Genomic DNA, 12571 nt, shown 5'->3' with positions numbered 1-12571 from the left:
TTACCGGCAAGTCTCTTTACTCATTCCATAATACATCATCATGTAACTAACTCATTAGTCACTTTGCTTGCAAGGCTTCTTATGATGTGTATTACCGAGAGGGCCCAGAGATACCTCTCCGATACTCGGAGTGACAAATCCTAATCTCGATCTATGCCAACCCAACAAACACCTTCGGAGATACTTGTAGAGCATCTTTATAATCACCCAGTTACGTTGTGACGTTTGATAGCACAAAAGGCATTCCTCTGGTATCCGGGAGTTGCATAATCTCATAATCGAAGGAATGTGTATTTGACATGAAGAAAGCAATAGTAATAAAACTGAATGATCATAATGCTAAGCTAATGGATGGGTCTTCTCCATCACATCATTCTACTAATGATGTGATCATGTTCATCAAATGACAACACATGTCTATGGTTAGGAAACTTAACCATCTTTGATTAATGAGCTAGTCTACTAGAGGCTTACTAGGGACACGGTATTTTGTCTATGTATCCACACATGTATCAAGTTTCCGGTTAATACAATTCTAGCATGAATAATAACATTTATCATCAAATAAGGAAATATAAAATAACAACTTTTTTATTTCCTCTAGGGCATATTTCCTTGAGTCTCCCACTTGCACTAGAGTCAATAATCGTGTTGACATCGCCATGTGATTTAATACAAATAATTCACATCGTCATGTGATTAACACCCATAGTTCACATCTCCATGTGACCAACACCCAAAGGCTTTACTAGAGTCAATAATCTAGTTCACATCTCCATGTGATTAACACCCAAAGAGTACTAAGGTGTGATCATGTTTTGCTTGTGAGAGAAGTTTAGTCAACGGGTCTGCCACATTCAGATCCGCATGTATTTTGCAAATTTCTATGTCTACAATGCTCTGCATGGAGATACTCTAGCTAATTACTCCCACGTTCAATATGTAACTAGATTGAGACTTGGAGTCATCTAGATCAGTGTCAAAGCTTGCATCGACGCAACTCTTTACGACGAACTCTTTTATCACCTCCATAACCGAGAAACATTTCCTTAGTCCTCCTTAAGGTAACTAAGGATAATTTTGCCCATCGTCCAGTGATCTACTCCTGGATCATTATTGTACCCCCTTGCCAAACTCATGGCAAGGTACACAACATGTTTGGTACACAGCATGGCATACTTTATAGAACCTATGGCCGAGGCATAGGGAATGACTTTCATTCTCTCTTTATCTTTTGTCGTGGTCGGGTTTTGAGTCTTTACTCAACTTCGCACCTTACAATATAGGCAAGAACTCCTTCTTTGGCTGATCCATTTTAAACTCCTTCAAAATCTTGTCAAGGTATGTACTCATTGAAAATCTTATCGAGCGTCTTGATCTATCTCTATAGATCTTGATGCACAATATGTAAGCAGCTTTATCGAGATCTTTCATTGAAAAATTCTTACTCAAGTATCCTTTTATGTTATCCAGAAATTATATATCATTTTCAATCAATAATATGTCATCCACATATAATATCAGAAATGCTATAGAGCTCCCACTCACTTTCTTGTAAATACATGCTTCACTGTAAGTCTGTATAAAACCATATGCTTTGATCACCTCATCAAAGCGTATATTCCAACTCCGAGATGCTTGCACCAGTCCCTAGATGTCGTGATCGATAAAACCTTCTGGTTGCATCATATACAACTCTTCTTAGAGATATCCATTTAAGGAATTCAGTTTTGACATCCATTTGCCAGATTTCATAAACATAAAATGCGGCAATTGCTAACATGATTCAGACAGACTTAAGCATTGCTACGGATGAGAAAGTCTCATCGTAGTCAACTCCTTGAACTTATCGAAAACCTTTTGCGACAAGTCGAGCTTTATAGACAGTAACATTACCATCAACGTCGGTCTTCTTCTTAAAGATTCATTTATTCTCTATGGCTCGCCAATCATCGGGCAAATCCACCAAAGTCCACACTTTGTTCTCATACATGGATCCTATCTCAGATTTCATGGCCTCAAGCCATCTGTCAGAATCTGGGCTCATCATAGCTTCTTCATAGTTTGTAGGTTCGCCTTGGTCTAGTAACATGACTTCCAAGACAGGATTACCGTACCACTCTGGTGCGGATCATGCTCTCGTTGACCTACGAAATTCAGTAGTAACTTGATCTGAAGTTTCATGATCATCATCATTAGCTTCCTCTCTAGTTGGTGTAGGCATCACGGGAACAGTTTTCTCTGATGCACTACTTTCCAATTCGAGAGAAGGTACATTTAGCTCATCAAGTTCTACTTTTCTCCCACTCACTTCTTTTGGAAGAAACTCCTTCTCTAGAAAGGACCCATTCTCAGCAACAAAGATCTTTCCTTCGGATCTGTGATGGAAGGTGTACCCAATTTTTTCCTTAGAGTATCCTATGAAGATGCACTTCTCCGATTTGGGTTCAAGCTTATCAGGCTAAAGCCTTTTGACATAAGTGTCGCAACCCCAAATTTTAAGAAACGACAGCTTAGGTTTCTTGCCAAACCACAGTTCATGCGGTGTCATCTCAAAAGATTTAGACGGTGCCATATTTCACGTGAATGTGGTTGCCTCTAATGCATAACCCCAAAACGATAGTGGTAAATCGGTAAGAAACATCATATATTGCACTATATCTAATAAAGTGTGGTTACGACGTTCGGACACACCATTACTCTGTGGTGTTCTAGGTGGCGTGAGTTGTGAAACAATTTCACGTTGTTTTAAATGAAGGCCAAACTCGTAGCTCAAATATTCGCCTCTACGATCAGATCGTAGAAACTTTATTTTCTTGTTACGATGGTTCTCCACTCCACTCTGAAATTCTTTGAACTTTTCAAATGTTTTAGACTTGTGTTTCATTAAGTAGATATACCCATATCTGCTCAAATCATCTGTGAAGGTCAGAAAATGGCGATATTTGTCGCGTGCTTCAACACTCATCGGACCGCATACATCAGTATGTATTATTTCCCATAAGTCATTAGCTCACTCCATTGTTCCGGAGAACGAAGTTTTAGTCATCTTGCCCATGAGGCATGGTTCGCAAGTATCAAATGATTCATAATCAAGTGATTCCAAAAGTTCATCTTGCATGGAGTTTCTTCATGCGCTTTACACCAATATGACCTAAACGGAAGTGCTACAAGTATGTTGCACTATCATTATAAAAGTTTGCATCTTTTGGCATCAATATTATGAATATGTGTATCACTACGATCGAGATTCAATAAACCATTTACATTGGGTGTATGACCATAGAAGGTTTTATTCATGTAAATGGAATAACAATTTATTCTCTGACTTTAATGAATAATTGTATCGCAATAAACATGATCCTATCATATTCATGCTCAACGCAAACACCAGATAACACCAATCCGGAAGGTAGAGGGAGAGTGCGGTTGTGATTTTATCAACCTTGGAATTACTTCCAACACACATCGTCACCTCACCCTTAACTAGTCTCTGTTCATTTTGCAATTCCTGTTTCGAGTTACTAATCTTAGCAACTGAACCGATATCAAATACCCAGGGGCTACTATGAACACTAGTAAAGTACACATCAATAACACATATATCAAATATACCTTTGTTCACTTTGCCATCCTTCTTGTACGCCAAGTATTTGGGGTAGTTCCGCTTTGAGTGACCACATCCTTTGCAGTAGAAGCACTCAGTTTCAGGCTTAGGTCTAGCTTTGGGTTTCTTCATGGGAGTGGCAACTTATTTGCCATTCTTCTTGAAGTTTCCTTTCTTTCCATTTTGCCCTTTTTCTTGAAACTAGTGGTCTTGTCAACCATCAACATTTGATGCTCTTTCTTGATTTCTACCTTCACCGATTTCAGCATCGCGAAGAACTCGGGAATCGTTTTCGTCATCCCTTGCATATAGTTCATCACGAAGTTCTATTAGCTTGGTGATGGTGACTAGAGAACTCTGTCAATCACTATCTTATGTGGAAGATTAACTCCCACTTGATTCAAGTGATTGTACTACCCAGACATTCTGAGCATATGCTCACTGGCTGAGCTATTCCCCTTCATCTTGTAGGCAAAGTACTTGTCAGAGACACGGGCATGAGTCTAAAATACCAATTTAAGCTCTTGGAACATATCATATGATCCATTGCATTCAAAATAGTTTTTGAAGTCCCGGTTCTAAGCCCTAAAGCATGATGCACTAAACTATCAAGTAGTCATCATATCGAGCTTGCCAAATGTTCATAATGTCTACATCTGCTCCTGCAATAGGTATGTCACCTAGTAGTGCATCAAGGACATAATTCTTCTGTGCAGCAATGAGGATAATCCTCAGATCACGGACCCAGTCCGCATCATTGCTACTATCATATTTCAACTTAGTTTTCTCTAGGAACATATCAAAAACATAGGGGAGATGCAATGCGAGCTATTGATCTACAACATAATTGCAAATACTATCAGGACTAAGTTCATGATGAATTAAAGTTCAATTAATCAAATTACTTAAGCACTCCCACTTAGATAGACATCCCTCAAGTCATCTAGATGATACATGATCCAAATAAACTAAACCATGTCCGATCATCACGTGAGATGGAGTAGTCATCAATGGTGAACATCTCTATGTTGATCATATCTACTATATGATTCACGTTCGACCTTTCAGTCTCGAGTGTTTCGAGGCCATGTCTGTACATGCTAGGCTCGTCAAGTTAACCCGAGTATTCCGCATGTGCAAAACTGTCTTGCACTCGTTGTATCTGAACGTAGAGCCTATCACACCTGATCATCACGTGGTGTCTCAACACGAAAAACTGTCGCAACGGTGCATACTCAAGGAGCACACTTATACCTTGAAATTTTAGTTAAGGGATCATCTTATAATGCTACCATCGTACTAAGCAAAATAAGATGCATAAATATAAACATCACATGGAATCAAAATATGTGACATGATATGGCCATCATCATCTTGTGCTTTTGATCTCCATCTCCAAAGCATCGTCTCCATCGTCACCGGCTCGACACCATGATCTCCATCATTGCGTCATGGTCGTCTCGCCAACTATTGCTTCTACAACTATTGCTACCGCATAGTGATGAAGTAAAGAAATTACATGGTGTATGCATTTCATACAATAAAGAGACAACCATAAGGCTCCTGCCGGTTGCCGATAACTTCTACAAAACATGATCATCTCATACAATAACATATATCACATCATGTCTTGACCATATCACATCACAACATGCCCTGCAAAAACAAGTTAGACGTCCTCTACTTTGTTGTTGCAAGTTTTACGTGGCTGCTACGGGCTTCTAGCAAGAACCATTCTTACCTACGGAACAATAACCACAATGGTGATTTATCAAGTTTGATGTTTTAACCTTAAACAAGGACTGGCCGCAGTAAATTTGATTCAACTAAAGTAGGAGAAAGAGACACCCGCCAGCCACTTTTATGCAAAACTAGTTGCATGTCTGTCGGTGGAACCGGTCTCATGAACGTGGTCATGTAAGGTTGGTCCGGGACGCTTCATCCAACAGTACCGCCGAATCAAAATAAGACATTGGTGGTAAGCAGTATGACGATCACCGCCCACAACTCTTTGTGTTCTACTCATGCATATCGTCTACGCATAGACCTGGCTCGGATGCCACTATTGGGGAACGTAGCATGCAATTTCAAAAAAAATCCTACGCTCACGCAAGATCTATCTAGGAGATGCATAGCAATGAGAGGGGGAGAGTGTGTCTACGTACCCTCGTAGACCGAAAGCGGAAGCGTTTGACAACGCGGTTGATGTAGTCGAACTTCTTCTAGCTTCGAACGATCACGTACTAAACGTACGGCGCCTCCGAGTTCTGCACATGTTCATCTTGATGACATCCATCGTCCTCTTGATCAAGCAAGGTGTCAAGGTAGTAGATGAGTTCCGTCAGCACGACGGCATGGTGACGGTGATGGTGAAGTGATCCGCGCAGGGCTTCGCCTAAGCACCGCGAGAATATGATCGGGGGTGTAAACTGTGGAGGGGGCACCGCACACGGCTAAAAATTGATGTTGTGTGTTCTAGGCGCCCCCCTCCCCACATATATATAGGTGGGAGGGGAGGAGAGGCAGCCAAGGGGCGCCCCAAGTAGGATCCGAATCCTACTTGGGGTTTCCCAAGTGGCGCCCCTTACCTTGTATAAACAAGGGGAAGGAAAGAGGGGGGAGAGGGAAGGAAGGGGGAGTCCTACTCCACACTTTCCTTGCCCTCCCCTCTTTCCTTCACCTCCTCATAGGGCTGGCCTGTATAGGGGCGCACCAGCCCCTTGTGGGGTGGTGTGTTCCCTCTCTTAGCCCACAAGGCCCATATCTTTGTCAGGGGTGCCCGAAACTCCTTTCCGGTGACCCAATAAGTACCTGGTACCCTTCGAAACACTTACCGTGTCTGAATACCAACGTCCTATATATCGATCTTTACCTCTCGACCATTTCAAGGATCCTCGTCATGTCTGTGATCTCATCAGACTCCGAACAACATTCAGTCACCAAATCACATAACTCATATAATACAATATCGTCATCGAACATTAAGCATGCTGACCCTATGGGTTCGAGAACTATGCAGACATGACTGAGACACCTCTCCGGCCAATAACCAATAGCGGAACCTGGATGCTCATATTGGCTCCCACATATTCTACGAAGATCTTTATCGGTCGAACTGTTATGACAACATACATTATTCCCTTTATCATTGGTATGTTACTTGCCCGAGATTCGATCGTAGTTATCTTCATATCTAGTTCAATCTCATTACCGGCAAGTCTCTTTACTCGTTCCATAATACATTGTCCTACAACTAACTCATTACTCACTTTGCTTGTAAGGCTTCTTATGATGTGTATTACCGAGAGGGCCCAGAGATACCTCTCCGATACTCGAAGTGGCAAATCCTAATCTCGATCTATGCCAACCCAACAAACACCTTCGGAGATACCTGTAGAGCATCTTTATAATCACCCAGTTACGTTGTGACGTATGATAGCACACAAGGCATTCCTCCGGTATCCGGGAGTTGCATAATCTCATAGCCGAAGGAATATGTATTTGACATGAAGAAAGCAATAGCAATAAAACTGAATGATCATAATGCTAAGCTAACAGATGGGTCTTATACATCACATCATTCTTCTAATGATGTGATTTCGTTCATCAAATGACAACACATGTCTATGGTTAGGAAACTTAACCATCTTTGATTAACTAGCTAGTCTAGTAGAGGCTTACTAGGGACACGGTGTTTTGTCTATGTATCCACACATGTATCAAGTTTCCGGTTAATACAATTCTAGCATGAATAATAAACATTTATCATGAAATAAGGAAATATAAAATAACAACTTTATTATTGCCTATATGGCATATTTACTTCACTTCGAGTCAGTTAGGCGTCGTGTTTTGAGGATCCAAGAGTCATTGTGGATCGCCGGTGAACGAAGTCTGTGAAGGTTTGGAAGTCTACCTTGAAGACTTACCAGAGTGATATGGCGAGGACTAAGTGACCTTAGCTCAAGGGGAATAAGGTGAAGACGTGGTCTTCTGAGTTCAATCTTAGCCCCCCTAACAAGACGTACGGTTGTCACATCAACTAGAACTGGTCTACCAAATCCTTGTCTGCACCAAGCAACTGGTTCTATCTCTTCACTCCTTTACTTATAGTTCTATCTCGTGAAGTCACTGTTTGCCTGCTCTGTTTGACTTCATGACATTTTCTCTGGTTGCATATTTGGCTTCATACTTTCTTCCTTTTCGGATCAAATCTATCTAGCTGCTATTTGTCTTCGTGCTTTCTCTGTACCATTCCTGTGACTATGGCATGGCTAGCGTAGTTTATCTTCCGCTGCATACTGTGTAGGTGTTATTTGGTTGTCTGTCTTCAAATACATTGCTTCTTTCGAAGACGTTCATAAAAATCGCATATTCACCCCCCCCCCTCTAATCGATAACTAGCACTCACTTACCACTTATTATGTGAAAAGAAGATGTAAGAGGGAACCGTGTTTTTAGGCATGAGAGCTCCTAATCATCACCCTTTGCGCCAGTTACCGACCCAGCGTGCACACGTCCTTCACTCCTGGGGCGGCCCAACATGTGAGCTATTTGTGCGACCAGTAAGAGAAAACTTCACTCAATCAGCGGTTGACGTTCGACCGTCGACTTTTAAAAAAAGTTCACAAATTTGAAAAAAAAGTTTGTAGGTTAGAAAAAGTTCATAGATTTTAGAAAACTTCGCAAATTTGAAACAATTTTGTGTATGACAAAAAACATGAATTTTTAGAATGATCATGATTTTGGGAAAAGGTTTCATGAATTTGAAAAAAGTGCATGTTTTTTTGTGGAAAAGTTTATGAAATTAAAAAAGTGAATTAAAAAAATCATGGATTTAAGAAAATGTTCATGGATTTATTTATTTTTGCAATTTTAAAAAGGTCCACGAACATGAAAAAGTTTGAAATTAAAAAAATGAACAAAAATGAAGAAATACAGACCGAGAAAACCAAAAGAAAACCGGCCTGGAAGCCCATAGTTGCCTTGACACCCCCAGAGCCCACGAGCGACAAGCCCTTATTCTTCTTGCTCTGCCGCCGACCACTCGCCTCTCCATGGCTGACGACGGAGCAGCCGCCGGCGTAGACCCCTCTCCTTCCTCTCCCCCTATCCATCCGGCGGCACCGGACAACCCGCCCATCGATGCCGCATCCTTCACCCACACCCCGTACTACTGGTAATCGATCTCTCCGCCCTGATCCGTTCTTGCTCAGATTGGGTACAACCATGGCTCCACCACATATTGTTAATCCTTCCCGCCGTGCTCGGCCACAGGAGATTCTGGGCAGGAGGTGGAAAGGTTTCTTAATGATGAGGATAGACCTTTCCTATTTACTGATTCTGTTGAAGATGCTTGAGTGTGTGAGTGATGTGCTGAATGGGAATGGAGACTAGGGTTGAGATATGAATTCAGTTTATATTTCTCGTTCTAGTCTTAAAACCTTGACTCTTAGAGTGAATTCATATTTGAAGGCGAACGAGGCACTGGCTAGGAACGACATCATGCTGAAGCTTGTAACTATAAACTACTCTAGTTGCTAATTACTAGTACCTACAACATGTGAAGCTTCGGCAGATAACAACAAGTTATAAATTTTTACTTGATATTAAATTGATTGAATTTCTCGTTATACTTTGTCTTACCTTCTTTAGCAAACTAGATGATACCCTGCACGTTGTTGCGGGAATATTTTGCAATACATTTCAAAGATATTTGATTGTATGTGACATGAATATTTGAAATAATAATATGAGAACTAAAACTGAAAATATGTATGGTTTATTGTGTTTGACAATTGTATAGTTGTAAAAAATTCAGTAAATATAAATAGCATAATAGAATGAAAAATGTCATTCATACTTGCATATTGAGGTGGGGCTTTTTCTATGCATGGTTGCATGTTGAAGTGAGCCTTTGTTTCATGATGAGGTGGCATGCTTGCATGTTGAGATAAATAGGTTAGCGGGGGCTAGCTATTTAGATATAGAAGATATGCAATTTATTTTGTGTGCAATGGGAAATTAGACTGATTTAATCGATGATTAGCTTTACTAAGTGATTCAACATTGCTTTAAAAGTCACCCTTTGGAAGAAGCTTGTACACAATGAGGATGATTCTCCAACTACAGTGATTATCTTATTATTGCTCTATTGCATGACACTTCTCCTAAACCATCCTCTTGTTTCACTCTCTTCTAGAGTATTTCTCTCAAGCTTATACATACCACGGTCAAAATTCAAGTATTTTTTCTATTTTTATTCATTCGATAATGGTTGCATTTAATTCTCACTGTGTAGTGAAGAAAATGTGTACTTGCTATGTAAGGAGCTGATTAGAGCTGGACTTGCTGATCCTGCGGGCAATGACCTTTATGCTGTTTTCATATCAAATGAGGAAAAGAAGGTGATTTTATCTTATATGATGTACTACGCTTCTTCTCTTTCAGTGCGTGGATTACTTGCTTTTGTTAGCTCCTTTTTTAGTTCGTAGTGCATTTATCCCCATTTTTTACATTGATTTCTATGGGTTGTGATGTATTTTTCTTGAAATTTCAGATTCCTCTCTGGTATCAGAAAGCAAGTCGTACTAATGATGGATTTGTCTTGTGGGATTATCATGTAATCTGCATCCAGGTAAAGGCTAAATTGGATTAAGCATCGCATTTCTCTATAGCTTGGTATTATGATAGAGCTCTACAGGAATTTAATTATTTTTTAATGAATCGTGAGAGGTTTTAGATGAAATAAGAAACTTTAATTATGATAAATAAATTAGGAGTAAGGGCATGTTTGAATCTTTGCACACTTTGCCCCACAAATTTAGGCTAGTATGACTATTTGGTCAACGATTTGGTTTACCATAACATGTTTGGCATGCCAAAGTTGCTTAACACCATGGTTTACATGTCAGACATAGTTACTAGCCAAGAGTTGCCTAATCTATTTGTGGTGGCCAACCAAGCATCCCATTTACCATGTATTGTTTCTGATTTGACAAATGAAATTTATCCTGAGTATGGTAGAGAATCTGGAACTCCGCCTATGTCTTCTAGGCATAGCCGGTCCCAAGCCCGGGTAAAGGAGGAGGGTTGTGATAGGCTTGGCGAGCCAACGTAAAAACTAGCCAGTCCCATAGGTATGAAACCCATTTGAGCGAGAATAGTACTAGGATGGGTGACCTCCTAGGAAGTCCTCGTGAAAGGGTTTCATATCTAAGGGTTGTGATAGGCTTGGCGAGCCAACGTAAAAACTAGCCAGTCTTTTGGGTATGAAACCCATTTGGGCGAGAGTAGTACTAGGATGGGTGACCTCCTGGGAAGTCCTCGTGAAAGGGTTTCATATCTAGCCTACCCCAACTTGTTTGGGATAAAAGGCTTCGTAAGTAAGTATGGTAGAGAATCTGGATTTTCTTTTCATGTGTGGGTTCCTTTTTTTCTTTAATGCTTTATGTCTACCACAATTTGTTTTCATGTCTGTAAGATGAAAAAGGGACGGTAGGGAGATTATATGATCGATGTGGCATTCTGATACATCATTGTTAGTACTCAGCTTTGATATATGCATTGAGATATAGATTTATTGCTTATATAAAAGCATTGCATTTTGTATGAATAGCATTTTGTGGTACCTAATCATTGATGTGCATATGAAAGTCTAGGCGAAACAAAGGAGATGTTCTTGATCTTGTTTGGGATTTGGACTCGAGTCTTCCTTTCCCTTGTCCATTCCTCCAGTACGTTGTTGATGCCATTCAACCACTAGCATTTGGCGACTCCATCTATGGAAGGTAAGGTACTGTTGCTCTAAGTGTAACATTGGTGAGATAAAATTGCGATGGTGTCCATGCAAGATTACTCTTAAACAATGTGCCAATCTCCTCATATAGGCGAAACCTGATGCATATTAGTTCGAAATTACTCTTTTTTTTTGTGCAATTTTTTTATTGACTGATGGAGGACATGATAGCCTGTGTTAGTTACACTGACAGAAGATAGTGTGGCTACTTATGTTCTCATCCTTGGTTAGACCCATTCGGCTCCGCTATCTCCGTGTAAATCTCAATAGGGGTACATGTCTGTGTTGAAATATAGGAGGGCATGAATGATAGTTTGTTTTGGGGGTTGAAAATCAGTACTAACTATCTACCATCTACTGTTTACAGACTTTTCCGTGTAGTTCATGGTCCAGTATTTCTTCGATCATTTGCATCAGACAGAAGTCACATGAAGGACCCCGTGGGGAATTGGATTGAGTTACCCCCAAAATATGAACCAATTGTCGCGGAAGGTATCAGATTTTATGCCTGAACCATCTTCTTGTGAAAACTCATTGCACCATTATATTCTCCTGGTCATCAAGTAGTTCTCGGAACAATCAGTCGTGCATAGGAAATTTACATGTCTAGACACACAATGGGAAGCGGTAACAAAGTTATTGGAAATTGAAAATTATCTCTGGCACTCTTTTGAATTTATATGGTTATATGATTTGTTTACAGTCCATACTTTGGAACACGTTACTCATTCGTACTTCCAATCTGTTTCAGATGGAAGCACCAATAACCTGAATGAGTACATAGCCATGTCTACTAATGATGTCGGAGACCTGGAAAGCGTGGTTAATGATGTCTACCACAACGAACATGGTGTGGTGATAAACGAAACGTTGCTCCCCATGTTCTTCTCCCGGTTGCCTGAATGACATCCTTCAGAAGAGAGCTCTTTGAGATATCTTGATTGGCCTGTCCGAATTTTCTTTCGCGGTGGACAACGGTCGAGTACTTGTAGTGAGTGAGATCTTATGAACTTTGTTAATCTGCGGTATCGCGCTTGTCTAATGATGTCGTGTCAGGCCGTAATATTATTTTGAAGTTACTATTGCTGTGAGTTACTCAAATCTGTAATGATGAAACTATTGGGTCAGCATTGTTTTGATCACTGAATATCAAGGACCCATACCTA

General features: G+C 40.4%; 1 protein-coding gene across 1 annotated transcript; it reads left to right on the top strand.

Annotated features, from left to right (window-relative positions):
* The first annotated feature begins 8595 nt into the window (after positions 1-8595).
* LOC123130951 (protein N-terminal glutamine amidohydrolase) lies at positions 8596-12571 on the top strand. Its single transcript, XM_044550740.1, has 6 exons — positions 8596-8786; positions 9909-10014; positions 10167-10244; positions 11264-11397; positions 11773-11897; positions 12157-12571. Exons 1-6 carry the CDS (start codon positions 8665-8667, stop codon positions 12309-12311), a joined length of 720 nt encoding a protein of 239 aa, XP_044406675.1. The 5' UTR covers positions 8596-8664; the 3' UTR covers positions 12312-12571.

The sequence above is a fragment of the Triticum aestivum genome, chromosome 1B (genome assembly GCF_018294505.1).
Source record: "Triticum aestivum cultivar Chinese Spring chromosome 1B, IWGSC CS RefSeq v2.1, whole genome shotgun sequence".
NCBI classification, from domain to species: Eukaryota; Viridiplantae; Streptophyta; class Magnoliopsida; order Poales; family Poaceae; genus Triticum; species Triticum aestivum.
The sequence above is the reverse complement of the archived record's forward strand: the minus strand, read 5'-3'. Positions and strand labels throughout refer to the sequence as shown.